Source organism: Mustela erminea, chromosome X (assembly GCF_009829155.1).
Source record: "Mustela erminea isolate mMusErm1 chromosome X, mMusErm1.Pri, whole genome shotgun sequence".
In the NCBI taxonomy this organism is placed as follows: Eukaryota; Metazoa; Chordata; class Mammalia; order Carnivora; family Mustelidae; genus Mustela; species Mustela erminea.
The window spans coordinates 6,310,775-6,338,753 of record NC_045635.1 but is presented as its reverse complement, the minus strand read 5'-3'; the positions used below and the strand labels follow the sequence as shown (position 1 = coordinate 6,338,753).

The following is a 27,979-nucleotide window of genomic DNA, read 5'->3' as shown; positions in this document are numbered from 1 at the left end:
AGGTAGACTTCACGGTCCGGGCCTGCTCGCGTCCGATGCCCGCACGGCCCGTCTTCTCCCAGCGCGCCACGAGGCTCGGCTTACCGTCTTCGGTCCATATTCTCGCAAAGCCGTCGTAGGAACCCGTGGCCAACAGCGTCCCGTCGCTCTGCGGGCCAGAAACACACATGCCGCACAGCTCAGTACACGCAAAGCCGGCCTCTCCCCCTGCCCCAGGGCTGGAACCGTCTCGCACCCGTCACTGGCTGCCGGTGACGACGAGCGGCCCCCTGGGACGACCTCAGCGCGCACGGCTCTGGCCGGACACCGCGAGGTATCGTCACGGCAGACGGGGGAGCGAGGAAAACGCACCGCGTCCACCCGGTGACATCCCTCCACGCACCGCACTGACAGGCCCAGGGAGACGCGGCAGACTGGAGAGCTGTCGGAAACGCGTGTGCACACGCAGGGCTTTGGGACGCAGGGAGAGCTGTGGGCGTCCCGCATGTAGATGCGTGTGATGCCCAGGGCAGGAGCAGCGGGCCAGACGGCCCCCCTTCCCGGGCCGCACGGCACCTCTCGCCAGCAGAGCGGGCTCCCCTGGGGAACCAGCGGGCTCACCGCGCCCAGGGAGGCCCGCTGAGCACCCCGCTCGCTTCTGCCCAGTGCAGCCTTGCTAGCCGCTCTCGGCAACGTGAGAGCAGCCCCGGGGGAGGGGCTCGCAGGCAGCAGGCCGCGGCCCGTGTTCACGCCCTGCGGGGCCCCGCTGAGACCTGGGCCGGGTCAGAGCTGTGGACGCGTCCAGGCAGCAGCAGGTGCTTACGTTCCAGTCCAGCGAGGTCACATCTTTGTTGCTCGGGACGTCGTGTCCTCCTTCCCGTATGCAGTGCCGCAGCACGAGCTGCGTGGAGCCCCCGTTGCTGTTCTCGTTAAGGTTCCATATTCTCGCCGTCGAGTCTCCGGATCTGTAGGAGGAGAACGCACAGCATTCAGCTTCTGGTTCCGGCCCGGACAGCGCCTGCCAGACTGGGCTGCCTGAGTCCGGCCTGAGTCCGGTATCTCTGGCATGGGGCTCCATGTCTTCTGAATCCCGCTCACTGGCTGGCTTTTTTGCCTCATCATTTTTGTTGCTCTTTGTTATTTTGGTTTTTTTCCAGTAGGCTCCACGCCCAGCGTGGCTTCGAACGCACACCCCTGGGATCAAGCGTCGTCAGTGCTACTGACGGAGTCAGCCGGGCGCCCCTCCGCAATTTCAAACATCTTTGCGATGCTCCCCGCCCCGTGGAGGACACAGGACGCAGCGAGGACTTCCTCACTACCTGGGAAGGAGCGCAGCACCCAGGGCCCGAGGCTGCGGTCGCCGCCCGTGAGAGGCAGAAAGGAGAGAAGAGCCCGACCCCGGGGCACCCCCGTCCCTTACCCTGAAGCCAGGAGATCGCTGACAGGGTTCCAGGCACAGATGAACACCTCTGACTCGTGGCCCCGGAGGACTGTGGCTTTGTTGGGCGGGATCTCAACGTCCCCGTCTATTTCCATTGGTTTCGAGTGATTATCTGTCACAGGAAACAAGAAAAGTCATGTGGCTAACGGCTACAGAAAAGAAACTTCCCAGCATTCTTGGGGCACTTGAGTGTTAGAGACACCTCCTTTTTATGATTTTATTTTATTTTACTTTATTTAAATTCACTTACTCAACGGAGAGTACGTTACCAGTCTCAGGTGTGCTCAATAAATCGTCAGTGGCGTGTACCGCCCAGTGCCCTCTCATCGCGTGCCCTCCTTAATGCCCAGCCCCCCAGCTCCCTTTCCACAACCCTCAGTTTGTCTCTGAGAGTTAAGGGTCTCTCATGGGTTTTCTCCCTCACCAGCGACTTCCCATTCAGTGTTCCCTCCCTCCCCCATGATCCTCTGCACGGTTTCTTACAGTCCACGTGAGTGAGACCGGGTAACTGTCCTGCGCCGAGGGACACACCTTCTTTCTATGTACTAGGTAACACGACCTCTGACAGACCGTAACGGTATCACGATTTCTGTGCAATCAGTAAATGTATTACGTTTATTTCAACAGTCTCCAAACCCGACAGACAAAAACAAAGTTATTTACTAAGCAGGGCCACGCTAAGGTCTGACGAACACCACCACGAGATGGGGAGGGATGACCGGAGAGATGGGTCAAGCCCGAAGGCTGCCGTTCTCCAGAAGGGATGAGACATTTTATCTGAGAGCACCCGTCTGAGGGATCACCTCTTCATCTGTGATGCTCCCACGGGGAAAGACCGTCGCCTTTCCAGAGCGCTCACCGTCCTGCACCGCCTGTCTGCAGACAACCTCGGGTTCTTGGGACTGAAGTGCTGGGGCTTTTTCCTGGTTGGAGCCACCTCTGTTTCAGACCAGAGCTGCCACGCCTTGTATCCAGACAAGCCCGGCCTAGAGGACTCCTGGGTTCTGGGTTCTGGGTTCTGAATGCCCAGGCAGGCCCGGTGACCCTGGAGACAAGCATGCTAAACACCCCTCAAAAGTCCTGTCCTGGAAGGCGGCTGTTGCTCTCCCGTGCGGCAGGACACAGAAGATTTCTGAAGGTCAGGATGAACGGTCACTCACAACACCACAGTCTGGCCTCAGCCGGCCTTACAGCCAGATGACGGCAAACGGTAGGCGGCCCTGGCTTCAGGAAACAAAGGGAAAGCGAGGACGATGTGCCCGGGAGGAGGGCCAGCGGGGCCTCAGGTGTGCCCCCTGGACACTGACAGGCCGGCCGCCGGCACCCGTGTAATGGAGGCTGTGTGAGTGGCCAGCGAGCTCTAAGGTGTTATCTGTCTCTGTGCAGCTACGTCCTGTGAAACTCTCTTTTCTTTTTTTAAGGAGGCTCCTTGCCCAGCGTGGAGCCCAGCGCAGGACGTGAACTCACAGTCCCGGGATCACAAGTCAGATGGCTCAACAACGGAGGCACCCAGGTGCCCCAAGCATTAAGATCCGCTCCCAACGCACTGTCCCACTAGATTTTTCTCAAGATTTAAAAGAAATCCATACGATTTAAAAGCTTGCAAAATTTCTATCTGGGCAAACATACAGACATCTTGAAGCTCACCAATTAGAAACTCGTTTCAGTGACGGAAGACTAACAAAACAATAACCCTTAGTTTCCTCCAGCTTCGTTCCTGAAACCCTGAAGGCTGCGTCCCCGAGGGGCCAGGCACTAAATGACCTGTGGCACGAACCGCGTGCTGTCTTCTTCCTGCCCTGCCCCGCAGTTTGGGACCTGCGTCCCAGTGAGGACAGGGGCTGCAGGTGGGAAGTCCTTCCACTTCTGCGCTAGACTCGTGGCCTTAAGTCGTCCCGCTTGTTCCCATCTGCGCTACAGCCGCTCTGGGCTCTCCTTCTGATGCCTGGTGTGATTCTGTAGCTCACGGAAATCCGTCACCCTGTGACCGTGGACGGGAACCTGCCACAGGGCTTGACTGAAAGCAGCAGCTTCCTCTGAGACGGGGGCCAGCGAGGCACAGGTGTGCATGCCACACCTGCACACACAGAACATGCACATGCATATACACACAGCTGCAGGACACACACGTACTACATCGACACACAGCTGCGTGACACACACATATTGCATACGCACACACGCACACACACACACACACACACACACACACACAACACACGGGCATGCTCTGAACTCAGACCCCGAAGCGCTCTTCGCGTTTATAAGCCACGTGACAGAGTAGACTCAGGTGCTCTGATCGGCCATGTCCTTTAGGGCAACTACCCAACAGAGACAAGTGCCTGGCATTTTGAGAGGACCACGCAGGGCCACATCTGCTGTCTGGGGCCCACTGCCCTCTCGAGAACCATGAGCTTGACTAGCACAGCAAGTGTTGGCCCGATACGTTCAACACGGAAGGCTGGACAGAGGACCGGGGCCTCCACAAACGAAACCATCCGATGTCAAACAGTAATCACAGGGCGCTTCTCGCTGTCACACAGAACAAGTTCTCCGAGCTGCATGACCTTCTAGAATCGAGGATATGTGCACCAAGACCGTTACGTCTAAGGATTTCCATGAGAACAGAGCCTGTGCAGCTCTTCCGAGCCCACACGATGCCAACACCAGGCCTGAGAGCCGCAGCAGCAGCACTGGGAGAGAAATTGCCAGAAGCTCACGCCTGCCTAGAGCCCCACACGTACTTATTGCATGTGCTCCGTTCTCCTCGCCGTTCACGGTGGCCTCTCCGTTCTTTGGTGGGTGCTGCTGCGCCACCGCCGCCGGGGCTGCCGTGGCCGCTGCCGTCGCCGCTGCTGCTGCCGCCGCCGCACTGGCCTGCTGCTGCTGGGCGAGCTTCTCCCGGAAAGCCTGCTGCCGCGTCTGCACCACGTCCGGCATCACAGCGTCGATCAGGGACAGGGACTCTATGGGCCGGCCGTCGAACACCGTGCCATCCTGGGGAGTGAGACAGAGAGGGCAGCCATCAGCCCCTCGCACTCCGGCCCGGCATGGTGGGACACAGAGCGGTGCCCAGGGAGTCCGGGCGGGTGAGGTGCACAGGGAAGGGGTGATCGGGGACACGGCACGACCTCATACAGGGCCCAGGCCGCCCGGCTGCGAGGAATCATCTGGCCCCCACAAGTGGAGAAGCTATGGCCGGACACCATGGTGAGTACAGGAGTCTGTGAAGAGCCATGCTCTTCTGAGGGAGATGCAGCTCTCTGAGAGCCTCAAGGCCGAATCAGAGATTTCGGCACCGTTCGGGTTGGATCCCTAGTACACCTGTCCGTCTGACTTCTGAAATATTCATCTGCTGTCACCGGGCTCAGAGTGTTGACTAAAGATAGCTGCGGTACTCGGGCGACAGCACTGTCTAGTTCCCACGCATGTTTTTTCAACCTGTTTTGATTTTTGGGCTTCTATCTGCAAGAAAAAATTCCCATACCCACTTAAAAACCCAGGAGGCAATTTTCGTCTGTGAAACTGCTCCAAATATTAGAACCGGACAAGAAGTCAGTGCTTCTGGGTTGTGGTTGCTGAAAGTGCAAATACATTTTTGCATATTCTGAACTCGAATGACCTCGGAAATTAGGAAAAAGTGAACCACCTGAGTCTCCGCTAGACGCGATCCAAAGGACACTTGGTCCCAGCTGACGTCTGGCCACCATACAATCGTACGATGTTACGTCTGAAAACAGTATTACACTTGAAAACAAGAAAACCAGGAAAGCCTAGAAAACGTCTAAACAAGGAGCCGGTCACCCCATCAGCCACCCTCATACTTCAGTTCCGGTCACGGTGTGGCCCACATTGACCCAGCGGTCAGCATGCTTCCGTGTCACCTTCTTCAGAGTCACACCTCACATGCACAAAGACTTGGTAAACAGTAGTAACTACCCAGGGTAAAGACAACACCTGGTAATTTAAACTCTGAAAGCAGAATGCCCCACGGTTCAGCGACTGCAAGCCCACGTCACCAACGAGACGCCTTTTTATTCTCCTCCCGGCACGCCAGAATGTGGAGCGCAGGAAGAGAAGCCAGCGGGGCTTTCCGACACACTGAAGACATGGAAACTGGTGGACAAACGCATCTAGTTGCGGCCTCGCATGATCTGAGAGCTCACTGGGGGTCTCTGGGGTCACACGGTCCTAGCCCCCCAAAAAACTTCTTTTTGTGGGAAAAAGACCAGTCGGGGCCTCAAGGGGCCAGTGGAACACCACCTCTGGACACCCGTTCTGGGGACGAAGGAGGAGAGGGCCACGGTCAGGGAAGAATGTGCGCAGGACAGGCAGAAATTTGGGGATTTCCAAAGATGTGGGTTTCTGGAAATGGATGGATAGACACAGGTGACGGGGCACAGGACGGATTACTTTGTTCTTTTGAAAAGCTAACGAGAAGGCAGAGTAAGACAGGCTTATAAAGAGGAAGTCCATTCAAGGAGAGGGAGCGGGAAAGGGATCCAGCGGACCGGCCACAGGTGGTGTGGCCGTGGCTGGTTTCCAGGCTGTCCCACGGTCCCCAGGCTCTGCAGGCTGGGGCTGGGGCCAGGCCACCGCCCGGGAGCGCACGTACCTCATTGATGCTGATCTCGGCCTCCACATACTGCAGTCCCTTCTGCAGGATGGAGATGAGGGCAGCCGGCGGCACCAGCGTCCCGTTGATGTTGGACTGGCTGATGTGGCTCTCGATACCGAACGTGAATGCCGAGTGGGAAAAACCTGCAGCGAGAGAGAGCAATGAGCAAAGGGTTTCGTGCGGCCTGAAATGAAGGGTTGCGGGAGGCGCAGCCACGGAGATCCCAAGGTGGCTCCACTGATCTCAGATGCTCCTGATTAGCTGGCGGAGGGGGTAAGGGTTGGGGGCCGCAGGCCTGGCTGCAGGACGCCCAGCTCCAGGTGTGGGGTGAAGCGAAGATAACGGGCAGGGGGCTGGGAAGAGACACAGAGGCCCAAGGCCCGTAGGCAGCGGACGAAGACACAGCTTTGGAGGCTGAACCGTTTCGCTGTTATGAACAGCAAAATGCAGCACAGTTTGCCCTGCAGAAATGTTTTTTTTACTTTTTGCTTTTTTGTTTTCTGAGTATTTTATTTGACAGAAAGAGAGAGAGCACAAGAGTAGGGGGAACGTCAAAGGGAGAAGCAGCCTCCCCGCCGAGCAGGGAACCAAACACGGGGCTCGATCTCAGGACCCTGGGGTCAGGACCTGAGCTCAGGGCAGGCGCTCTACCAACTGCGCTACCCAAGTGCCCCGGGGAAATGTTTCTGTTGCAAAAACGCAACTTTGGGCTTTCTCCCACTGTTGCCATTACTCCTTCCAGAGCTCCCTGCTTCGGTGTCCAAGTGTCCCGCTGCCCAGCTGGAGTGCACACCTTTCTGGGCACCATGCTGTAGCCGGGCTCATAGCAGTCACGGCAGGCAGGAGCCAAAGCACCACAAGACCTAATACCCGAAGAAAAAGTTTCCATTTTGGACCGACTAGGGTGGCTTGAGTTGTTTTATCTAAGAATCGGTAACTTTCCCTGGGCTCCGGGGTGCGGGCTCTTCCTCCTCCTCCCCTCTGCACTCATACAAAACAATGTCTACTTCAAGAAAGGAAGGCGGCGCACGGGGAAGGGTGGAGGAGGTGCTGGGGACCCATGTGGGGTTCGAGGGTGATCAGGAACCGGCAGTGGCCGCCACTTCCTCAAGCGGGGGTGGGGGGGCATCCTACCCCTGGAGCTCCTGGCTGCTGCAGGCGTGCCCTGCAAGGTGGCAGCCCAGTCTGCTGGGGTACCATCCCCTTGGTCCGTCTGGGGCAGCCTAGGAGCCAGGGATCTGGGAAGCCTTGTGGAGTGCTGGCCTTGTGAGTAACTGGGACCCCTATGCTTGGCTCCTGGCTAGAGGTGGAGTGAGGCAAAAGACACTCCCCTTCGCTTGTGCAGGGGGTCCCTCGGATCCCGCTCTCCGGGGGTCTCCTCCGCAAGCACCCTGCCATCACAACTGGCTCCTCTTACATGCTGGTGGGCTGCAGGGGGCTCCCCAGGGTGTCCCCGCTGCCAGCCTCCAACGCCTCGTGCACGGCCTCCCACCGCCACGCGGCTAGCACCCCACCTTCAGAAGCCAGACCCACAGGGGCATCACGTGGGCCCCGCCTTCCAGCTGATTCCACATGGGCTCTCTACCCTCCCCTAGCAAAACACAGCCAGCGGGTGCAATAAACGCCGTGCTCAGCAGATGGGAATGTTCCTCCGTGAAAGGAGCTTTCTGGGCTTGCCTTCTCCTCTCGACTTCCTGCTCGTCCGCAGCCTGCCCATCCATCTCCCAGTGCCTGGTTCTAAGGACTACAGAAAACACGGCCTCTCTCTCTTTCCTCGAGTCCTGGGCCAGCCATGGTGACCGGCAGGCTTGGCTGCACGGCGGCCACAGACTCCCTCACCAGACCACACGTGCCAACGACGGGTGCAGGCCCACCCTCCTTGGCCAGAAGCCAAGGCCCTATACTCCCGCCTCCCCCTGCCTTCGACCTTGCCCTCTGGCTCCTACCTTTCCCCACCCCTCAGGGCAAGATGGAACCAGCAGCCAGTGCTGACTAGTGACTCCTCCTGGGGCCCACGCCGTGCCAGATGTCTCATCACCAAGGTTTCCCCGGTCAGGTTTCCAGCGCGGTGCAGACACGGAAAACCTCAGGTCGGGGGGAGCAGGAACCCTTAGACCCTGGCCTGACTCCCCGTTGCCTGGAATTGTCACCACTGCTCAGGGCCACAGCGATGTTCTCCTATTAGGAACTACGAATTCATTCTGGCTGCTGACCCCACTCCCAGGGCCCCTGGCTCCTCTCCATCTGTCCCCTGGCGAACAGGGCAGAATTGTGAACTCCCACAGCTGCTTGCTCTTCTCCTGGCATCTCTCAAGAGTCTATGGCGGGGCCACACCCACACGGGCCTCAGAACAGTAAGAGGCCGCCCTTACCGGGGCCTGCTCCAGGCCAGGCACAGCCCCAAGCCCTCACCACGACTTTCCTTAAGCCTCCTGGTCACCCTGTGCCTTTGCCACCCCAAGTGCAGCACCCCCTTCTACGGGGCAGATCTCGAGCTCCTGCGGGGTCCCCAGCAGACCCCTCGCACTCGGCCGAAGGGCTGCAGCTGACCTCCAAAGCCAGGCAGTGCGATGCCCACTCTCGGCCCATCAGGCAAGCCCACCAAGAAATGTCTGCTAAAGCCGCCCGCGGGGCCCGGCATCCCTCTCGGTGACTAATGGCGCCCGTGGGGAGGAGAGCTCAAGCCTCCACTCTATGTCTTCGCGCGGCCTGTCGGCAGGTGTACGTAAACTCTGCGGACAGGAGGACTCACACTTATTTCTCACGGTTCTGGAGGCCAGAAGTGCATGATCAAGGTGCAACATCTGGTGGTTTGGGGAGGGCCAACGGCCGGCGCACGGACGGCAGAAGGACACGCGTCCCGTTCACGAAATTCTGTCCTCACACACGCATCACCTTGCAAAGGCCCCGCCCCCGAGTACTATCACCCGAGGGCTGGGATCCCAACAGAAGAACCTGGGGGAGACTCAAGACGCAGTCTAGTGGAACATTTCCTTCCCCTCCCCTTCCTGCTTCAGCCTCTCCAACACTGGCTGCAGTCGCTACGCACGCACACGGAATAGCAGATTCTGACCCTGCTGCTGCCGTGAAGCAAATCTGGGCCCTCGGAGTCCACGACCTTCAAGGTGGCTGTTCCGTCGGTGCTGTTACAGGCTTCCACACATGGACGGTAAAGACTGGAGGCGTTAGGGAACGGGTCCAATGCCCACGTGTGTGATGAGAGGCAGAAGCAGAATTTCAACTCTAGCTGTAGGTTTCCTCTGACCCTGACACGCACAGGCACAGGAACCGGAAGCCTTCAGTTCCCTGCATGGAGGCCAACTGCGTCCCCCAGCCGGACCACGCCGGCTCTGTCGGCCACAGTCTCGGACGTGGTGCAGGCAACTTGCGAAGGACAAGCCACAAGCCCACTTCTCCCGCCACGTCCTCGGTTTCCTTCTGCATCCGGGGTCTCAAGGCCCCGTGTAAGGTCTGGGTGCCTCCGTTTGGGATCCCTGTGCGTGACCGTGCTCTGCGACAGACCCCGCTCCGAGTACGGCGGGGACTACGCTCAGGGAGGCCGGCCGCACGCGGGGGACGGAGCTGGGCAGATGAACCGAGGGCGACAGAGGAATGGCCAGAACGAGCGTCCCCCACCGAAGCAAGATGACGACCGAGCAGGTCAGGGTACGCGGTGACGCCTCAAGCGTGAACATCTGCGATGTCCCTTACTGGGGGTCATCTACTGGGTCCCCTACTGGGGGGAACAAAAAATCATGACTGGAAACCAGGTGTCTTCAGAAAGAATGTTCCATGTCACCTCCGAAACGGGTCCTCCTACACGCTTAGAACTCACTGAGCAGTTTCGCTGGGCCATTTACGCTCGGCCTCACACCAACGGTTTTCTCATCCACCTGTTTTGAAGGCTTTCTTCCCGACTTCTGACCACCCCGCCTTCATCGAGGCAAGCGGGAGGGCCAGGTGCAGAGAATGTCAGACTGGTCCGGAGCGCTGGGGTCCGCCCTGACTTCCCACCGAGCGCCTGGCTCAGGCCATGCGGCCGGGCCTCTCTGCCCTGTTCTACCCTGTGGGGATACGGCGTATCAAGGAGCGGACGGGAGAACCGGCGTGAGAGCAGCAGGCGGGCATACGTCCTTGAATCCGGGCAAGACCAGGAACTGGGGGAACATTCCTTCTCCACTTTCCTCGTCTGTACAGGGAGGACACTGGGGAAACTGTCCCTCGGACATGTTGCCATCCTGACGCTCGCTCATCGTGGAACGGGGGCTGTCCACAGACCACGTGGGCAAGGCCCGCTTGAGCACTTTCTCTCAGGCCCTGGTCACCGGGGCTCTGCTGTGCGCCAGTGAGGCGTGTGAGACGCCATCCTGGAAAACTGGCCCCTGGGGCTGGAGGCTTCTCCCCCCGGGCAGGCCCCACGGGACTCCGGAGCTAGGAGGCCTATGCACGGGCAGTCTGCTGGAGCGTGGGGCTCCCGGGCCTCGTACGCCTTCAGCCTTCAACGCTTCTCTTCCGTCCAAGGGGACAGCAGTGGGAACAAAGCACATCACGTCATCATGTGCCTGACGAAGACCGAGACAGGCGGGACCGACCCCGCAGCAGGTGTGAAGCCGCGAAAAAGGAGGGGAGTAAAGGCCTGGCGGCACCGCGATGGAAGACCTGTGTCAGGGCTCCACGCGGGCGTCCCTGGGTCTGACCCCGGCCAGCCCAGAGCCATCACCGAAGCAGCAGGCCGGCCACCTACTCAGGAAGAGGTACCCCCGCGCCAGATGCCGACAGCAGGATTTCTGAGCTGCGGCATGACCTGCGCCGGGCCGAATCCTTCTCTGCTGCCAGTAGCACGGTCCTGTGTGTCACAGAACGCCAAGCAGCACCTCTGGCTTCTCCCAGAGGGATGCCCGTTGTCACCACCACTAGTCGTGACCACACCTCTGGCTTCTCCCGGAGGGGTGCCTGTGTCACCTCACGGGCACTAGTCGTGACCACCCCGAGTGGTCCAGATACTGCCTACTCGACCCCGCCATAGCTGACCGCTGGGAGCCCAAAGAAACGAGACCCCTGAAGGACACGCAGAATCCTCACACTTCTGCTGGACTTACAAACACAATGCGGGAGGGAGGTACTTGCCCCTGAAGGCAAGCCAGCCTCTACGTGCACTTGGCCACAGACTTCGGGTAACACACGGTCACGGGAAACCACCCGAGAAGGTGGGAATACTTCCAAGGAGAAGTGTGTGATCACGACCCACCGGGAAAGGCTTAAAACAAACATGACATTTTATAGAAAACGTGGTGAGACCTTCCAGAGGGAAATCCTTTGTTTTCCTCAGGAGAGAGGAAAAGAGCCTGTACACGCATTTGTCTCACACAACGAGGCAATAAAAACAGATTTGAAACAAACCAAGTACATGTTCGCAGTTTCTTGCGAGGACCCCACCGCTGGACCACACCTCTTCCACCGCGGCCTGCACGGACCACGTCCGCCAGGTGTACGGCTGAACCGTTCTGCCCAGTTAATGCCAGCCTGATTCATCAGCAAAGCCTGCTAAATTATCGCTCCGTGGCCCTTCAAAATCCTGCTTATCTGGCAGAGGAAAGCAGACGTGTAATACTCAGGGCAGCCGTGTGGGTGGTTTTGCGTCTTCAGCTGAAACAAAGGCCGAGGGCACCAGCTGGGGCATCTTCCGCAGAATCTTGACTACAGATTTCACGGACCTGCCCGCCTGAGTGCAGACAGCCACCCGAAGCCAATGCACACGTTTAATTCTAACTGTCTAGATCAGGGGAAGGCGAAGGGAGGCCCACAGGCCAAGTGTGGCCCACTGCTTGTATGTGCAAATAAAGTTTTATCGGAACTGTGAGCAGGAAATGTCTGCTGTCTCTGGGCCCCTCCGTCTGGGGGATTTTGCGTCAGGAGCACAGAGGCACAGGACGCTCTTCTACTCTGCCTGACGGCGTGAGGATGACGACGGGAGGGACATTTAGTGAGAGCCTCCACTGTCACGCTGCAGCGCGCCGTATTTACACATCCTGCGGAAGACGCACAAAACCGTCACGCTATCTTCCCTGATTCAGCACGTGGGGTCCGGGGTTCTCCTTCTCAAGAGCCATCAGGAGCCTGCAGGCCCGGGCAAGACCCCTCACCTGAGCCTGGAAGCCCCCCGTCCCCGACCGTGAGCCAGAGCACCTCCCAGGGGCTCCCCGGGCGCCTCCGCTCACCTGCTTCCTGCTTCCCTAGAGGGACTCTGCTTATGCCGGTCTCCTGATCTAGAACAGGGGTTCCTGGTTGTCAAGCAAGGGCGAGTCTGTCCCCTTGGGGCAGATGCAATGTCTGCAGACATTTTTGGTTGTCACAGGCATGTGCTTGTGGGGGAGGGGATTCTACGGGCATCTAATAGGGACAGACCAGGGACGCTCAGCGTCCTACAGTGCAGAGAGTAGTGCCCCATAACAAAGAGGGGGCGGGACCGTGTTTCCACAGTCAGAGGTCTCGAACGTCGGCTCCCGAATGGCCGTCTGTCACCACCGTGGACACCTGCTCCGTCGTCATGGTGGCGGCCAGGTGGCCTTCCTCCGCGAAGGCCCCTCGTCCTCGCGGGCGGGAATGACGGCTGTCTGTCCTGAGCTCCCGCAGGGCCCGGCACTCGTCGTCCTTCTTTCTGCGCCTCCCGCTCCCGAGAGGACAGAAGCTTCTTGAAGGGAGGAAGCCCGTCTGCATTCCCTTCTTGACAGAGCATCCACCTCGGGGCAGCGGGGGCTGCGCAAGGAAACTCGAGGAAGGCCGAGAGGAACCGCGCAGGCTGGCGGGAGAAGAGGGCGGTAAGCAGCGGAGCGACACCGACTCCTCGCTGTTTTCAGAACCAGAGACGTGACGGCAAAGGACAGGAATGAAGGATTCAGGCCCAACAGCATGCGAGAAGGAAAACCGGCTTTACACAAATCCGACTGCCGTACGAGTTCATAGTTCGATTCCTGTTGGCCATACGTATACCTTCATCTTAGGACAATTTTGGTATTTGAGAATAAGAACAAAAGTAACGATAGTCAGTGAATATGTGCATTAGCCCTTTTCCTGAATGAGCTCAGAGTCGTAAGAACTGCATGTTACCGATGGGGAAACTGAGTCAGAGAGCAGTTAAGGGATTCCCCTAAGGGCACACAGCTCAGAAGTGGCCATCCGACTTCCCGAGTCCAAGCTCTTAATCCACACACAGGAGACTCCAGCAATGTGTTTAGAGACCTCTAAATGATTCAAAATGGAGCCTTTTTTAAAAAGAGGAAGACGATCATCTTACCAGTGACACCGTTTCTATTACATTTTTTGGCCAAGCAAGCTGCAAACAAGGTCTGCATTGCAAAAACGAGGCTGAATGCTTTCCATGTTACACAGAGCAAATGAAGATAAATCCTATCTTCCGATGACACTCCCCTAAAGACGGCAGCGTTAGGAGTAGAGGCCGCGATCGAAGAGAATCAGAAGCGGCGATGGAGGATTCAGGTTTCTCTCTGCTGACAAAGACACCAGCCGTCACTCAGCACTCCAAGGCCCGGGTTTGTCCCCATCTGCTTCCTTGGCTTCCTTTTCTGACAACAACTGTAGGAGGAATTAAACAATTTCCAAGGTCCCTTTCAATCCTAAAATTCCATGCCGTGGTTAAAAATGACCTCTGTGTGCCCTCAAACCGAGAGGAGTTTAATTTGGAGAGGTGCCTGAGGGGCCACACAGAGGCAGGGGTGCACACCATCGAAAGAGCAGATGACTTAACGATTCCCGAGAGACAGGGCCGTGGCGCCGCACGCAGGGCCAGACGCAGAGACGGAGGACGGAACTGGGCGTGGCTTTGAGGAGGACACGAGGGGCAGTAGCTAGGTGGGGATGTCCCTTAGTGGACAGAAGTGGAAATACACACTTTAGGGTCTGTCGCTGGAGGTCTAGGCGCTCCGGCAGCAGCCATCCTCGTGAGGGAGAGAGCTGCACAGCCCTGGCCGCCGTCGGTAGGGCCCTGGGGTTCCTGGGCTCCCAGTGCTCTGGTGGACGCCCCGCTCCGATCTCCCAGGCCCCGTGGACTGTTCATTTATGATGCAGCACTTCCTTTTGTTTCTTTGAACATCGACGTTCCTGTAACGTCGCGCTTCGTGACAGAGTCCGTGTTTCCTGGCTCGGCAAGGTCTCCGCACCCGGGCTGCAGCTGCCTGGCCAGCGGCCCGCCTACCTCTCCGCGGGGACAGCAGGGATTCAGGGTGGTGGGGCCGGGACAGGGGTGGGTCCAAATAAAGACTGGAGGGAAGCCAAGGCAAGGGCGTGGGAGCGGGTCAGATAAATCAGAGCAACACACACACACACACACACACACACACACACACACACACAGAGCTGCAAGCTGTCCACACGGAACACATACTACCCTCGTCCCCGGCAGCTAGTCTGCTGTGGGTTCACGTCTCTTTTTTGGAAGTGACGGATTTGTCTCACCAGAGGATTACATTTTCTGCCCAAGAAGCAATTCTTGGCCTACGGAAATTCGACGTCTACCCGCGGTGAAAAGCATAAACGACGTGGAGAATGCTTTCTGATACTGCGCGCTCAGCCACTGCACACATGCGTATCAGCTTTATGATTCTTTATCTTAGAGGGAAAAAAAGTCCTCAAGACCCAGCCATCCCTTTCCCACCTAATTCTCTGACCTGTGGCCACAAAACGCGGAGTGCGGCGAGAACGTTTTTATGGGCTGCAGACCTGTTCTAGATGACCCGCCGTAACACGGAATCTGGTGTAAAATGGAACTGCCTTGGACGGCACCCAAAAGAAATACCAGAAGGACCTCGTTAAAATAGGGTTTCACTTAGAACAGCTGGCCTGGACCCCAAGGGTGGCGGCTGAGTACAACGCGGGCCTCAGACTGTAGCAGACCGTGCACCCTGCCAAGATTTTAATATCCTCTCAACATGGGAAACATCCAGGAGGGGAAAGCATCAGTCAGGTTATAAGCCAAGGTTGCGACTTCCTCCCGAGCCAACAACTGGCCCTGGGAGAGGCGGCCTGGCGAGGGAGGCCGCTGTCTCTGCCCGGTTCGCGGACCCCGCGGCGCCCACACGCGAGGCACACACGCGCCACCTGCTGGCACCGGACCCCGCCGCCAGCCCGAGCCCTCGCGGACTCGAGGTTCGGGGACAGGCAAACATGAGCCCCGAGGCCACGCGGCAGGTTCATCCCCGAGGGCGGCACTCTTAACAACTCAAGAGATGTACAAATGAACTTCTGAGCCTGGGAAAAACAGCGAGCAATCCGGAAGAAAGGAAATAACTCACACGCTGCTACACGAGATTCAACTGCCGTGCACACGGGGGGGTGTCTTCCGGCCCCTTTCTCTGTGCCGAGGAGTGTCTGCACGAATCCGTACAATCACACAATTCTGCGCCCCTGCTTCTCGCGCGGACACAATACAGGCAGGTCCGCGGCTTGTAAGGGTCTCGACAGCCAGCATTCCGGCAGACTGTCCTGTTCATCCTGTCCTCCTGCTACCTCCAGATGTAGTTTCAGAAGGAATCACGGCTTCCAAACGCACAGGCCGAGCGCGTCCACGTGCCGGCGACCTGCAGACAGCCCAGCTTCCCGGTCCTTTCTCCTTGTTCCTCTCATTCCGTGTCCTCTGACCCCCATCTCCCCCCCCGCCCCCCGCCCCCAGCAAACTGGCTCCTTCTCCCTGAACCCTCTGCTGCCTTTGCCAAGCCTCAGGGCCTTCCTCAAGCCAGCTCCTTGACTTTGCTTGACATGGTCTTCCCCTCGCCTTGCTTGCAAAATTCCAGCTCAGACGCCCCCTTCTCCCCGTGCCCTGTCGGGGGCACTGGGCTCCCTCTGCACACCCGTCCAAGGTAATACATTCATCGGCCTCTGACAGGTGACCCTGGATGTCTATGCTCCTCCCTAGGTGGGAAGAAGTAAGACTCCCCGCTCTCCACTGTCCTGTGCACCCACTACCTAGGGCCATGCCACCATGCGAAGGACACGCCCTCACGGGACTCCTGTTGAGGTGACGATGGTGACGGCTGGTGTGTTCTGGGACACTGAGGTCCCCCTGCTGGCACCCAAACCTGTCACAGCACCCCATATAGGTTTGCGTCGCGCAGGAGCAAACATCTTAAAACTTCCGTTGTTTATTTTAGTGTGCACCATGGCAAACGCAGTGAACAGACCAGCACATCTCAGAATGGCTTCGAGCGAAGGAAGATATTAACAGGTATTAATAAAATGTGGCGACACGCTGCAGATGGGCCACTAAGAGCTGAGGCTATTGTGACATGGGAGGGCCACAAAGGTCTGCCAAGGGAAAAGGAAATACGCAACACATGGGTTGTGGGTAAGGGAGGAAGGAATGCCCACATTCTGTTACACGTCTCGCACGGAGGCCTGCAAACTAGATCCTGGGTCATGGCTGCTTCCGTGCTTCAAAGAGGAAACGGAGGGCTGGGACAGACACTCTGGTGTCTAAACGTGACAGTAAGTTCTCTGTGCCCTGCTCTCCAGGAGAGGCCTGGATTAGGCGGCGGGGCCAACAGGTTCCCAGAAAAGCATTTTTTGGATCCCTCCACTTGTTTTCTGAGGCCAACAGAGCCCAATACCCACACCTGACAAGGACATTCAAAAAGGAGCGGGACACCCCAGTTTGTCCCAGTTAGATAAATGCGAATACACCACCCACGGTATTAACCGACCACACTGGGTAATGTATAAAAAAGGAAAAAACATCCAGACCGAGCAGAGTCCGTTCCCGGAATGCAGGGTTCAACGTCAGAGAGCGACTCGATGACTGCACCACATCAACAGGATCAAGAAAGACTGTTTAGAAGAGGAAGATTCTGGAGCCCAATGGCCCACTCTGGACCCTAGCTGCAGCACTTCCAGAGAGGAGACGTGGGCACGTCGCCGCTGGCTCGGCGCCCGGGCTTTCCCGCCCGGACATGAAACACAGCCGCACCTGCTTCGGAGGGGGTGATGGCCTGACTTGCCAAGGACTTGGAATCATGCGTGGCACACAGTACAAGGAATGCTAGCTCTGCGACTACAACAAGGCCATGACAACGGGAACAGAGGCGACCCTGGCAGGACAGGAGAGATGCCTGCTGCTAGAGGAGTGGGTGAGAACGGGAAAGTGGGGGCAGCAGGAAGGACACTCTGGAAGATGATGGTACAGGAGAAGGTGATCCTCAGAGGGCGGGGCTGGTCAGCGGTCAGGACATGCCAGCAGCAGCACGTGCGATCATACTGAGGAAAGCCAGGAGCTGTTCACCCAAGAGCGCAGTCTGAAAGACAAAGTGGGGGCTGGGGTGGATCCCCAGGCTGGGCAGGGGTCAGTGGAGAGGTAGGTGGACTCCCAGGCTGGGCAGAGGGGAGTCAATGGAAAGGCTGGCGTGGACCCCCAGGCTGGGGAAGGTTGCTGGAGAGGCTGGGGTAGACTCCTGGACACGGGAGAGAAGGGACAGGGCTGGGTCCCATGGTCCAGACGACTTACTTGTCCGTCTGGAAGGGAAAATGGGAAAGGGAGGAAGCTGGCAGGAAATAAAATACAGGAGCGCTGGACACGAAGGTGACATCTGAGCTGTAGAGCTGTAGAGCAGGAAGGCCTTAATGTCACCGTGCGTGAACTCTGCAGACAGACACCAGGGCAAGATGCTGCTCCGCCTCAGCTGAGAGAGGAAACCGGAACCGCCCTAGACCTCCTCATGCTGTCCAAGGCACTCAAGTGGGAAGCGAGAACATACACCTCCCGGCACCTTCCACGGGGGTCTCCGGCTGTTTCGATGTTAACACCAGTGCGAACTGTTGGGCTGCGCGGAGCAAGGCCACACTTAGATGACTGTAACTGACCAACCATCGATGCACGTTCATTCTAATTGCTTTTCCCCCTCTAACGGACTGATAAACACGTGAGCGGCAAATCGTGACTCTCAGCATTTACACACGGACACGTTGCAACAGTCAACTCCGAGAAGCCGGTACGAAGTCGCCTGGGAACCCGGGTGGTCGTGGTGGCTGTGAACACGGGGGGACACGAGAAACAGCAGTGTCAGCACTCCACGCGGCCACTCGACGGGGCTTTATCACCAAACCAGAACAGCGGTTCAGGACAAAAGCAGACTGGCTCTGAATGAGGAGGAGGTCGTTTGCAACTAGCGCCACTTCAAGAGGGTCTGTAAGGGAACAATGCACGCGCGGGGCATGTCGGCTGGCGACGGCACCCCACGGACCGCACTGCGCAAAGGGAACATGGGTGTGCTTCTCTGCTGGAGGAGTGTGAACCAGTGATGCCACAGAGGGAGCCAGGGACGGTTTATTTTTCTCCAGAGGAAAGGAAGCGGCATCATGCACACCCTCCAGCTACTTACTCCACCCTACGTTTCTCGGGTATTTTTTCAGTTGAAGTACAACACACACACAAATGTGCAGATGACAGATATACAACCACAGCCCAGATTTAAACTCGGGGACTGCGGCAGGGGCAATCACAGAGCTCCCCCAAGTTCCCCTTCTGTCCCCGCTCAGCGGACACTGCACGCCCTACAGGACGGACACCCACGCTCGGGTGGTTAGAGCACTGTCCATGCTGCTTAGGAGAATGAAGGGCCGTCGTGGGTCTGCGGCGATGGTACACCTGTCCGCGTGTGCGTAGTTCCACCCGGACCAGGCCTCATGCAGCCTACCTGCAGGGATGCTCCGTTTTCTCCCTCTCCTTGGCTTTACGCAGACAGGTACCCCCTCCAACATCACATCCATTCCAGCTGCAGAACGTGAAGATGTGACAGCCACACACAACCTCAAACAATCACCACGATCATGTTAGTTAAGACCTCCATCACCTCCCAGAGTTCTGGGTTGTGCCACATCACATTTATCTGATGCGGCCAAGAACACTGACAATTCACTCTCTTAGCAACTTTCAAACAGACCGCACAGGACTGGAAACCGTAAAGTCAATGTGGGGACGCCTGGGTGGCTCCGTCGGTGAAGCCTCTGCCTTCAGCTTGGGTCATCATCTCAGGATCCTGGGATCGAGCCCCGTATGGGGCTCCCTGCTCAGTGGGGAGTCTGTTTCTCCCTCGCCGTCCGCCCCCTCCCCCGTCCATGGTTCCTCACTCTCAAATAAATGAAATCTTTACAAAAAAATAAAGTCAATGTGCTGTCCTTTATAATCTAGATCTTTCTGCTGTAATTGACGGAGAATAACCTCTCCTAAGCCTCGTGACTCCCCCTGGAGCGGATGGTAGGGTCTGGGGTGGTGTGGGGTGGTGTGGGGGAGTGCGGACGCCCCATCAGGAGCGCGCGGCTCCCACCCGCGGAGACAGGAAGGCCCTGCAGGACTGCAGTGATCCTTCCAGCGGACAGAACATGGGCGCGCTGGCCGCGTCTTCTTACGTGTCACGTGACGGAACGAATGCTTTCCTTTATTATTTCTAAAGCAAAGGCGACCACGATCTCCAAGAAATGCCTCTCTCTTTAAACAGAGACACACATTAGCTATGGAGAAGAGCCAGTGCAGTCAAAACATATTTTTAGAGACTCAGCTGAACAGTAAGCCCTGAACTTCAGTTTAAATGAAGATAGCTGAGCCATTTTAAAACAATTTCCCGAATCTGTGGAAATGTGTCTTGCATAAGAAGGCATTCCACGGTCCCAGGAAACACAGCACAGCTGACTGGGTGATTTGTCTGCTGCTGGGATTACAGTGGGCAAAGCTGCGTCATCATTTTTGTAGACACAACTATTCACGAATATTAAGAGAAGTGCCCTTCTCCTGGTTATTCAACCTCCTAACCGGGAACCAAAAAAAACAAAAAACAAAAAACAAAAAAACCCTATTTTATTATCTGCTGGAGAATGCTTTGGCAGACATCTGCCTTTCTCGAGGGGAAAAAAAAATACCCTGGAAAATTTTAATAAAAACGAGGACTGCATTTTGCTCATCATTAAAGTCTATTTGAGTTCTGCAGCAAAAGGAATCAAAATAGAGCCCAGGAAGATAAAGTGTGAAGAAAGAGATACCTATTAAAACCCCATTTACTAATAAAAACCAGCTGGAACGAAAGCATCCCGGAACTAAAGGCCGTGCATCAGTGGCTGTCCACCGGGGGCGAGTTCACGTTCAAGGGTCCATCTGGCAAGGCCCAGGACATCCCTGGTGGGGACAACACGGGGTGGGGGGATGTTACTGGCATGCAGTGGACAGAGGCCAGGGAGCTGCTCAAGACCGTCTAACACTGGACAGAGACGGAGCTGGCCCCACGTGCCAAGAGTGAGCTGAGAATGTGGACTGCCGTGAAGGGGCCGAAAGCCTCTGGGTAATGAGTGACGTGTGGTCAGACTACCTGAGGAGGTCAAGACCCTCAGATCTGCCCACCTCTCTTAGGCGGACCACAGATGCATTACAAAATCCTTTGAGCTAAAGTTCCTAAGAGAGTGGGGTTTTTTCCTTACCCCTCCCCCCATTTTATATTATTTCAAGGATTTTATTTGGACATAATCTCTACAGCCACCATGGGGCTCAAACTCACAACCCCAAGATCTAGAGTCCCACGCTCCACCGACTGAACCAGCCAGACACCCCCCAAGGAGGTATTTCAAAAACACTTTAAGACTCGCTTAAAAAGAAGGGGGAAGGAGCCCTGCACAGACCAGACGTTTACCCCTTATTCCACGCCTCCTGGCCTGCACGCGCCTGGGGGTCTGTGGCCCCAGGCACACGCAGCCTTCCTTCTCCCGGGAATCCCCAAGGAGGCGGCGGCGGCAGCAGCACACAATGTCCACCTGCACCTGCCACCTTCCCGGGGAGGCTACGTGCCCGGCTCTCGAGGCGACAAGTGCCGCTCACCTCCCCGCCGTTCGTCACTCTCCTGTTTCCAGGCAGCTCAGAAGGTCTGCGTGACCAAACGTTTTCCAAGGGGCACGCCGGTTACTCAAATCCATGACACAAAAGAACGTCCCCGTCAAATCCCGGGCCCACAGGATGCCTAATGACCTGCAAAATTCACTTAAGACGTCTTGACGGTCTTTGTGTTACTGGCCCACACACAAAACTGCAGTAATGGAAATGCAAAACAGTGTTTGGGGTTTATATTTTGTAATTAGGGAATTATTACGGACTCGTCACTGACAGGTTAGGACTGCAAACCCTCTGACCTGCGTGCGTGCGTGTGGGCGTGTGCGTGCGTCTAACCCACACGTGTATAATTTCATCCTATGCATCCGCACGCCATGATCATCGCCACGGTCCAGACACAGAGCTCTTCCATCGGCACGGAAGAACTCCCCCAAACAAGCCCTCTGCACTTAGAGCCACCCAACCCCAGCGGCCCTGCCTCCGGTCTTACCACTGTAAGTTCAGCAGGAGGGACCGTCCAGGATGCGGCGTTCTGACACCGGCCTGTGGGAGCTGGCACAATTCTCCGGAGACCCTTTCTGAGCACACAGGTCAGGGGTGCAAACAGCCCGCCATGCCTCTCCAGTACTCTGTCATCTGCCCAAAGAGAAACTCTGTCCCCACCCAACACTAAGCCTCCGTCCCACCCGCTGAGCCCCCAGTAACCTCTGTGCTTTCTCGGGCTCCCGGGACGGGGTCCCACATGGCACTCCCGGCTCAGGGGGAGCCCGCTGCTCCTGTCCCGCTCATGCTCTCCCTCACTCTCGCTCCCTTGCCCAAGTAAATAAAATCTTTCCAAAAACTCAATTAGATTAAAAAGTACCGTTGCAAAGGCCCTACATCACCTGGGGGTGTATCTGAGGAGAGCTCTGTACCCTCATACTGTTTGAGGAAGAGCCGGGCATCTGCTGAGGGTGCCCCTTACCCCCCAGGAAAGAGGAGACCCGCTCCCTCAGCCCCGCTCCACCCTTCAGGGGCCTTGGCTGGTTCCCCCAGCACAGCCCGGCTCTCTCGCTTAACCCAACAGGCTCCTTCCTCAACCTGGCCCCAGGAAGCCGCTGTGCACACAGGCCTGATTTTGAAACGGCTCCGTAATCTTTCTAGAAAGTAAAAGCTCTCTGTGTGTTTAGAACGGAATGACCTTTAGCTTTGTCCTGGGGCTTGCTGTGGAGACAAAATGCCACCTAAGCCTCACTCGCTCTCCTCTTAGGTCCTAACCACGCTGACCTCGTGCATCCTGGGACATCAGGGCATGAAAGGGTGCTTGGCAGCCGGCAAGGAAATCTTTACCTCTGTCTTGGCCTAGAAGCCCCACAAAACGAATGAGAAATGGCAACTAAGTGCTGCTGTAAAGCTGGAAACTCCAAGCACTGGTATTTCACTGTCCTCCTTGGATGACACGTAATCTCGAACAATCCAAGGACGACATGTAATACGGAACTATGTGTACATTATGTAAACCCAAGGAAACATGCCCAATTCTATGTAGTGAGTCAACACGTGCGTAGACATGGCTCTTTCAGAAAACAGACCTCGTCTAACAAGCAGATTTTCACTTTAGAGAAGAGCCAGCGCTTCTCCGTGAATAATGAATGCATGGTGACATTAACGGGAATGATAAACGGGTTTAATAAATTGGTCTCTTGACGACAAATCATGACAGATCAGAGAAGCAGCTCTCTGTTCAAGGAGTTCTCAATCACACTTGAAACCCTCCCCAACGAAGAATGAAGTTCATCAGCCTGGCGATTTCTGAGATAGGATAAATCAGGTTTTCCCATCGCCCGTCATGATAAACTCCTAAAGTACTACCTGAAATCTTTGAAATGACGGCCCTCAGGCCGCACAGCCTGGTAACACACCCACCACCCGACAAAACATTCCTCACAGGTGTTTTCTTTGCCGCCAGCAGGAACAGCAACTATCGTCCCAGGGTTCCGTGAAGCCTCTGCCTCCTCTTCAGGGCCTGTGGCGCTCCGTCCCAAAACCCGAGGTGGGGCGAGGCCCGAGTCCCGCAGTGCGCGAGCAGGGCAGCGGGCAAGCTCTCCGCAGCCGCCCTGCGGAGGGGGGCCGGGCTGCGGGAACCGGCTCTCGGCCCGGAAGCCCACGCAGAGGGACGTGCGGCCCGTCCTGGTGCCCCGTCGTGTCCCCGGGCTGCGGAGCGAGGAGACAGGCCGCGTCTGTGGCCGCTCCATCACTCGGCAGCTCCGGACGGAAGTCCGCGGTGGAAGCCGGGACCCCGGACAGGCCGCGAAGGCTGATTTTGAACCCGAAGAGGAAGCGGAAAGCGTCACCAGTATCCTGCTGACCGGCCTGCCGGCTGCCGTTCTTCCAGCCCCTTCCCAACGCAGCCCCGGGACACGGGCACAGTCAGCGCTGCTCCCGCAGTCCCAACAAACCCCTGCCCTCTCTCACGGGCCTCGCGGCCCGGACGCACGGAGAAGCCTGCCGTGGCTTCTGAGAGAAGCCCATGCTGACCACGCCGGCCAGCAACCCCACGCCCAGATGCTTCCCCAGGAGCAACGGAAGCCTACGCTCCCATGGAAACACTGTTCGCCGATGTCTGCAACAGCCGTAGCTGCGATCGTCAAAACCCGGAAACAACCCCGACGTTCTTCAACAGGAGAACCGACCCGTCCACGGCTACGCACGCCTGAAACGGAACAGGACGCGGTGACGGAGAACCGGCTGCGGGCGCCTCTGACAGCGTGAAGGCCTCTCCAGCTCACGGCGCCGAACGAGAGCCCGCGGAGAAACAGTCCGGTCACCGCGTAACCACTGTGGAAAATCCGGCTCCAACCCCCCGGCCCGTCTCTCGTCTCCAGTCGCGACCGTGACCACGACCCAGCCGCACGGACCCTCTTTCCCCCCAGCAGACACGGACTGGCCTGGCTGACGCGACGAGGCACACACACTCCCCTCCCTGAGAAACCCGCCAAAGCCGAGCATTTCGGCTCCTTCACCCGCAGAGTCTGGGCAACCCCAGACGGCCGCCCTCCCCGCTGGCGGCAGGGCCGCCTTCCAGCAGCGCCCCGTGCCCACGGACTCCCTCGCAGTCTGGCTCTGGGGACGAAGGCCTGGAGGAAACACTCGGACTCACAGAGACTCCCGGATGCTCTCCCTTCTTCACGCGGAGCTGGAGGGGGCGTCCGCCCCCACTACGTTCAGAGAAAAGCAGGACAAGCAACCGGCCACTCCCCCAGTCTTTGCAGGAGCTGCTCACACCAGCCCGTGCAGGCTGCAGCCCGTTCCTCCGCCTTGCTCCCTGCGATGGTGCGGTGGGCCGGAGGGGGAAGGGGTGCGCCCCATAAGGCAGAAGCCAGCCAAGCCTTAGCCCTCGAGGCTGGACTGCCACAGCTCCGAAGCAGGCCAGCTCGGCCGCTCTGGTGCCGGAGCCGGCACTTCCACGTTCCTCCCGCCTCACTGCCAAGCCTCGCTCACCGACCGGCAGTGTCTTCTTCCAGAACGCCGTGACGCCAGGAGCGCGCGGGCTCACAGTCCATGGCAGTCGGCAAGCGCGTGTAGGGGCAAGGCCCCGGCCGGCTCCACACAACTAACGACGGTCCCAAAAGAAACGCCTTCCTTGCAGGCTGCGGGGCTCACGTCTGGGTGTACTATCTACTGCCGCGCTTCCCGGGGAGGGAGGGCCAGAGAAGAACCTACAATGACATCGAAGCTGCCACTCGGGGGCAGAGTAAGGGAGCAAACCCGCTTTTGAGGCTCGTTTCCCCAGTCTGTAGACGGGTGACCTGGATGCTCCCACCCGGGAAGGTGTCCTCTTCAACACACGGCTTCCCACTCTCTCGAGAGAAAGGTTCCTGTGGGGACTCCCGGCATCCGCATCCGCACCGACAGTGGATATGGGAACGGGACGAGGATGGAAGGTGCTGGAGACAGGACGGCCAGGGATGGCATCTGCGGCCCAGCACGGACAAGGCAGGCTCTCGCCTCTAGCTCAGGTGGCCAGACCAGGAACACCCGGGGTTCTAGGGAACTTGCTCCTCACTGCCCACGAGCAGGTGGGCGGGAACTTTCTGGGGCTGTCCCCGACCGCCAAAGCAAAGAGCACATGGACGAGAGAACGAGCTGAGGCCATCCCCAGCCCACCGCCCCCTCCGTCCGTCCCTGCCTCCCTCCTCCGCACCACACAAGGCATACGGATGGGGCCTGCTGCACAGGCCTTGCCAACAGAGAACCTCCTGCTGCCTTCTGGCAGAGAAAGCCAGATGGGGAGGCGCTGAAGAATGAGTCACCTACGGGGACACTGGGCTTATTTCTGATGATGCGGGGGAGAGCAGAGATGCCTGAAGGGGAGGCCCGCTGGAGGAATGTGTGTCTTCCCCACACCCCCCCCCAACCCCCGGAGCTAGAAAGGAGACACTGACAGGCTGAGAAGATGCTCTTTGCACTGGGCGGGCGCTCAAGAGAGATGTGCCAAACTAAAGGTTTGAGAAAAACACAGACAATGACCCCAAAAAGACCTCTTGGTATTTCTCCGCCTGCTCTGGAACACGTCCTCGTGGGGGCCTCCAGTCCACTCTCGGACTCACGCGCTCCTCAGAGGAAAGGGGAGGCCTGGCTTTCTGGAAGATGCACGCCACACGTGTATGAAAGGACTTGGACCGACGGGACCGGAGTTCACACACAGAAAACCGACACCGGTGAAATCCTATCCTCCTGTCCCCAGACTCCCCTCCTCAGCGGCCTGGTGACAGAGGAGCCAAGCGTAAACAAACAGGACAAAAGGAAGTGTGGCCTTTCTGGGGGAGGGATGGTCTCCGTATTTATTCAAAGAGGACAGCAGTGCCCTTGCCCTGGGCCTCAAGCCCCAGGGACCGCCCCCCGCCCCGCACCCTCCCCCCAGGCCAGGCACACAGTTTTCACATCACTTATTTATCCTGATGTTCAGCTTGTGAGTTCCGACCGCATTCTAACCGTGTTTTTGCCTCCATCCTATCTTCGTACTGAAGGGTGTACACAGAAAGGGCTCTCGAATTCAATGCTCAAAGTCCACAGGACGGCGGGCAGTTCCCCCGACTCCTCAGGGTGAGTGACAGGTGCCCGTGACTCCTCAGATCCACAGGGCTGGGGTCATATACATTTTATCAATTTCTCTCATACTATGTCGGGCAACAGCTGATCCAAGTGACCTAATATATACGGAGGAAGAATGCACACTTCCCATGAAAAATGCTGCCTGGGGTCCCCAGGGACAGAGAACCAGGATCGGATGGGGAGACGTGTTTGTCTGTAACACGCCACCTGTCCAGTGCTCATGACTTTTGCCCAGGATAACCACTGTATTTTTTTATTTGCAGGGAAGGAGAGGCTTCAGTGGGGTCCAGAACTTGTTCAAGGGTCTGAGTCTGAGCTGTGAGGTCTGGACGGAACACCTGCCCTGCTCAGCCTTCCAGGCGGACTCTGGAAGAGCCCAGACCCAGGGACTCACAAGCTGGTTTCCCCTCAGTCTTGTCCGTGTGCCTCTGGAAGGTAGAAAGGCCCAGGAACTGGTTCCCTTCTTGAAAAATCAAGTTGCAGAACATAAACAATAGGATACCAAGCACAGAAGTTTAAATAACGCACAAGGCCACTGGCTGTGGGTTGATCTATGTCCTGCCCCAAATCCCTAAGTCCTAGGCCCCCGGCACAGCTCAGAAAGTGGCTTCATTTGGAAACGGGGTCTCAGTGCAGATCTAATGCGTTAAGACCAGGTTATACCAGAGTCTGGTGAGGCTTAATCCAGGAGGAGAAACGGGACACGCTGGGACAGAGGTAGAAGCAGACGCACCCGGGGAGGAGGCCGCGTGGCAATGAGGACTGACACAGGCGTGATGCCGCCTCCAAGGAACAGCAGAGACGATGGGCGACATACCCGAAGCCGGGAGACAGGCACGGGACAGACCCCTTCCTGGCCTCAGAAGCCACTCACATGGCCCACATCCGGAATCTGGGCATCCGTCCTCCCGCACGGTGGGACAAGCCATCTCCATCTGGGCTGCCCGGTCTGCCCACTTTGTTACAGTGCCGCGGGGAACTAACACCCCAGGGCCTGCCCGGCTCAGGAAGACACCGTGTGCGCATAAGTATGTGGGGACAACAAGCACCAAACCCGGGCAGGCGGTCAGCACTGGAAAGAGGCGACGGCACCGCAGAGTCGGACATGGGTGTCCCGCGGGCCCTGGAAGTGGGGTAGTTCTCAGCGTGGGCGGGTAGGCGGTGACAACCATGTTTCTCATCAATGTCATTTTGTGCGTCTCAAAAGAAATATTTTAAAGCTTTCCAAGTTTAAAGACAATATTCACTTTAGAAATTAATTAAAAATCTAACAACGTTCATTCGAAAAGAACTCAGAGTCTTGCGAATTTAAGAAAGCACCCACACGCAGTCCATTCAACTAAGTGGAGGCCGCGCCGTGGGGGGCAGCTATGACACGGTCTAACGCACGAATCCGGGCTCGCAGGCGTCCAAGGACTCCTCAGAGGGCTGCCTCTGTCCTGTGACAAAGCCCGGCCAGACCCTGCACCTCAGGCTCTTGTCAGCACCACCCCCCCCCGGCCCCTAAGGGTGCCAGCGGCTACTCACGTTGGCGGAGAGCACAGGTCTGGCCTGTACCTTGCTTACTATAAAGTGACATCTTGGTCATAATCAGAAGTGTTGGAGGAGACCAGAACTACTGCTATGTTTCAGGAAATGGCCATGGGCCCATGGTGGGGTGTGGTTTAGGAGCTCAAAAAATCCGTGATCTTCAGTCCAAGAGGCTTGCATAAACACGACACCACGAAGACACACCAGCCCCTCCGTTAACGCCCTTTCCATGTTTTTCCCAACTGCTCTTGACCTTAACTGCCATCTGACCTCATCTGGGCAGAGAGAGATCAAGGGAAGAAAGAACACACGCCCCGTCCCACCCCAGGAGCAGGGCCGCCCCAGAACCTTCTCTCCTCCAGCTCTCTTAGTGAGAATGCCGTGTGCTCTTCTTCTCTAGCCTGGCTTTTCGATCCATGGCGGCTGCTTCCGCACGCACCACGCC

General features: G+C 57.5%; 1 protein-coding gene across 3 annotated transcripts in view; it reads right to left on the bottom strand.

Annotated features, from left to right (window-relative positions):
* Positions 1 to 27,979, bottom strand: part of TBL1X (transducin beta like 1 X-linked) — a 200,614-nt gene that overhangs the window by 16,656 nt on the left and 155,979 nt on the right. For all 3 annotated transcript variants that reach the window (XM_032331836.1, XM_032331834.1, XM_032331835.1), the window contains exons 5-9: positions 6,036 to 6,181; positions 4,165 to 4,417; positions 1,400 to 1,532; positions 803 to 944; positions 85 to 148 (exon numbers count right to left, since the gene is read on the bottom strand). In XM_032331836.1, the coding sequence (XP_032187727.1) occupies positions 85 to 148; positions 803 to 944; positions 1,400 to 1,532; positions 4,165 to 4,417; positions 6,036 to 6,181 (738 nt within the window). The remainder of the gene's footprint in view (positions 1 to 84; positions 149 to 802; positions 945 to 1,399; positions 1,533 to 4,164; positions 4,418 to 6,035; positions 6,182 to 27,979) is intronic.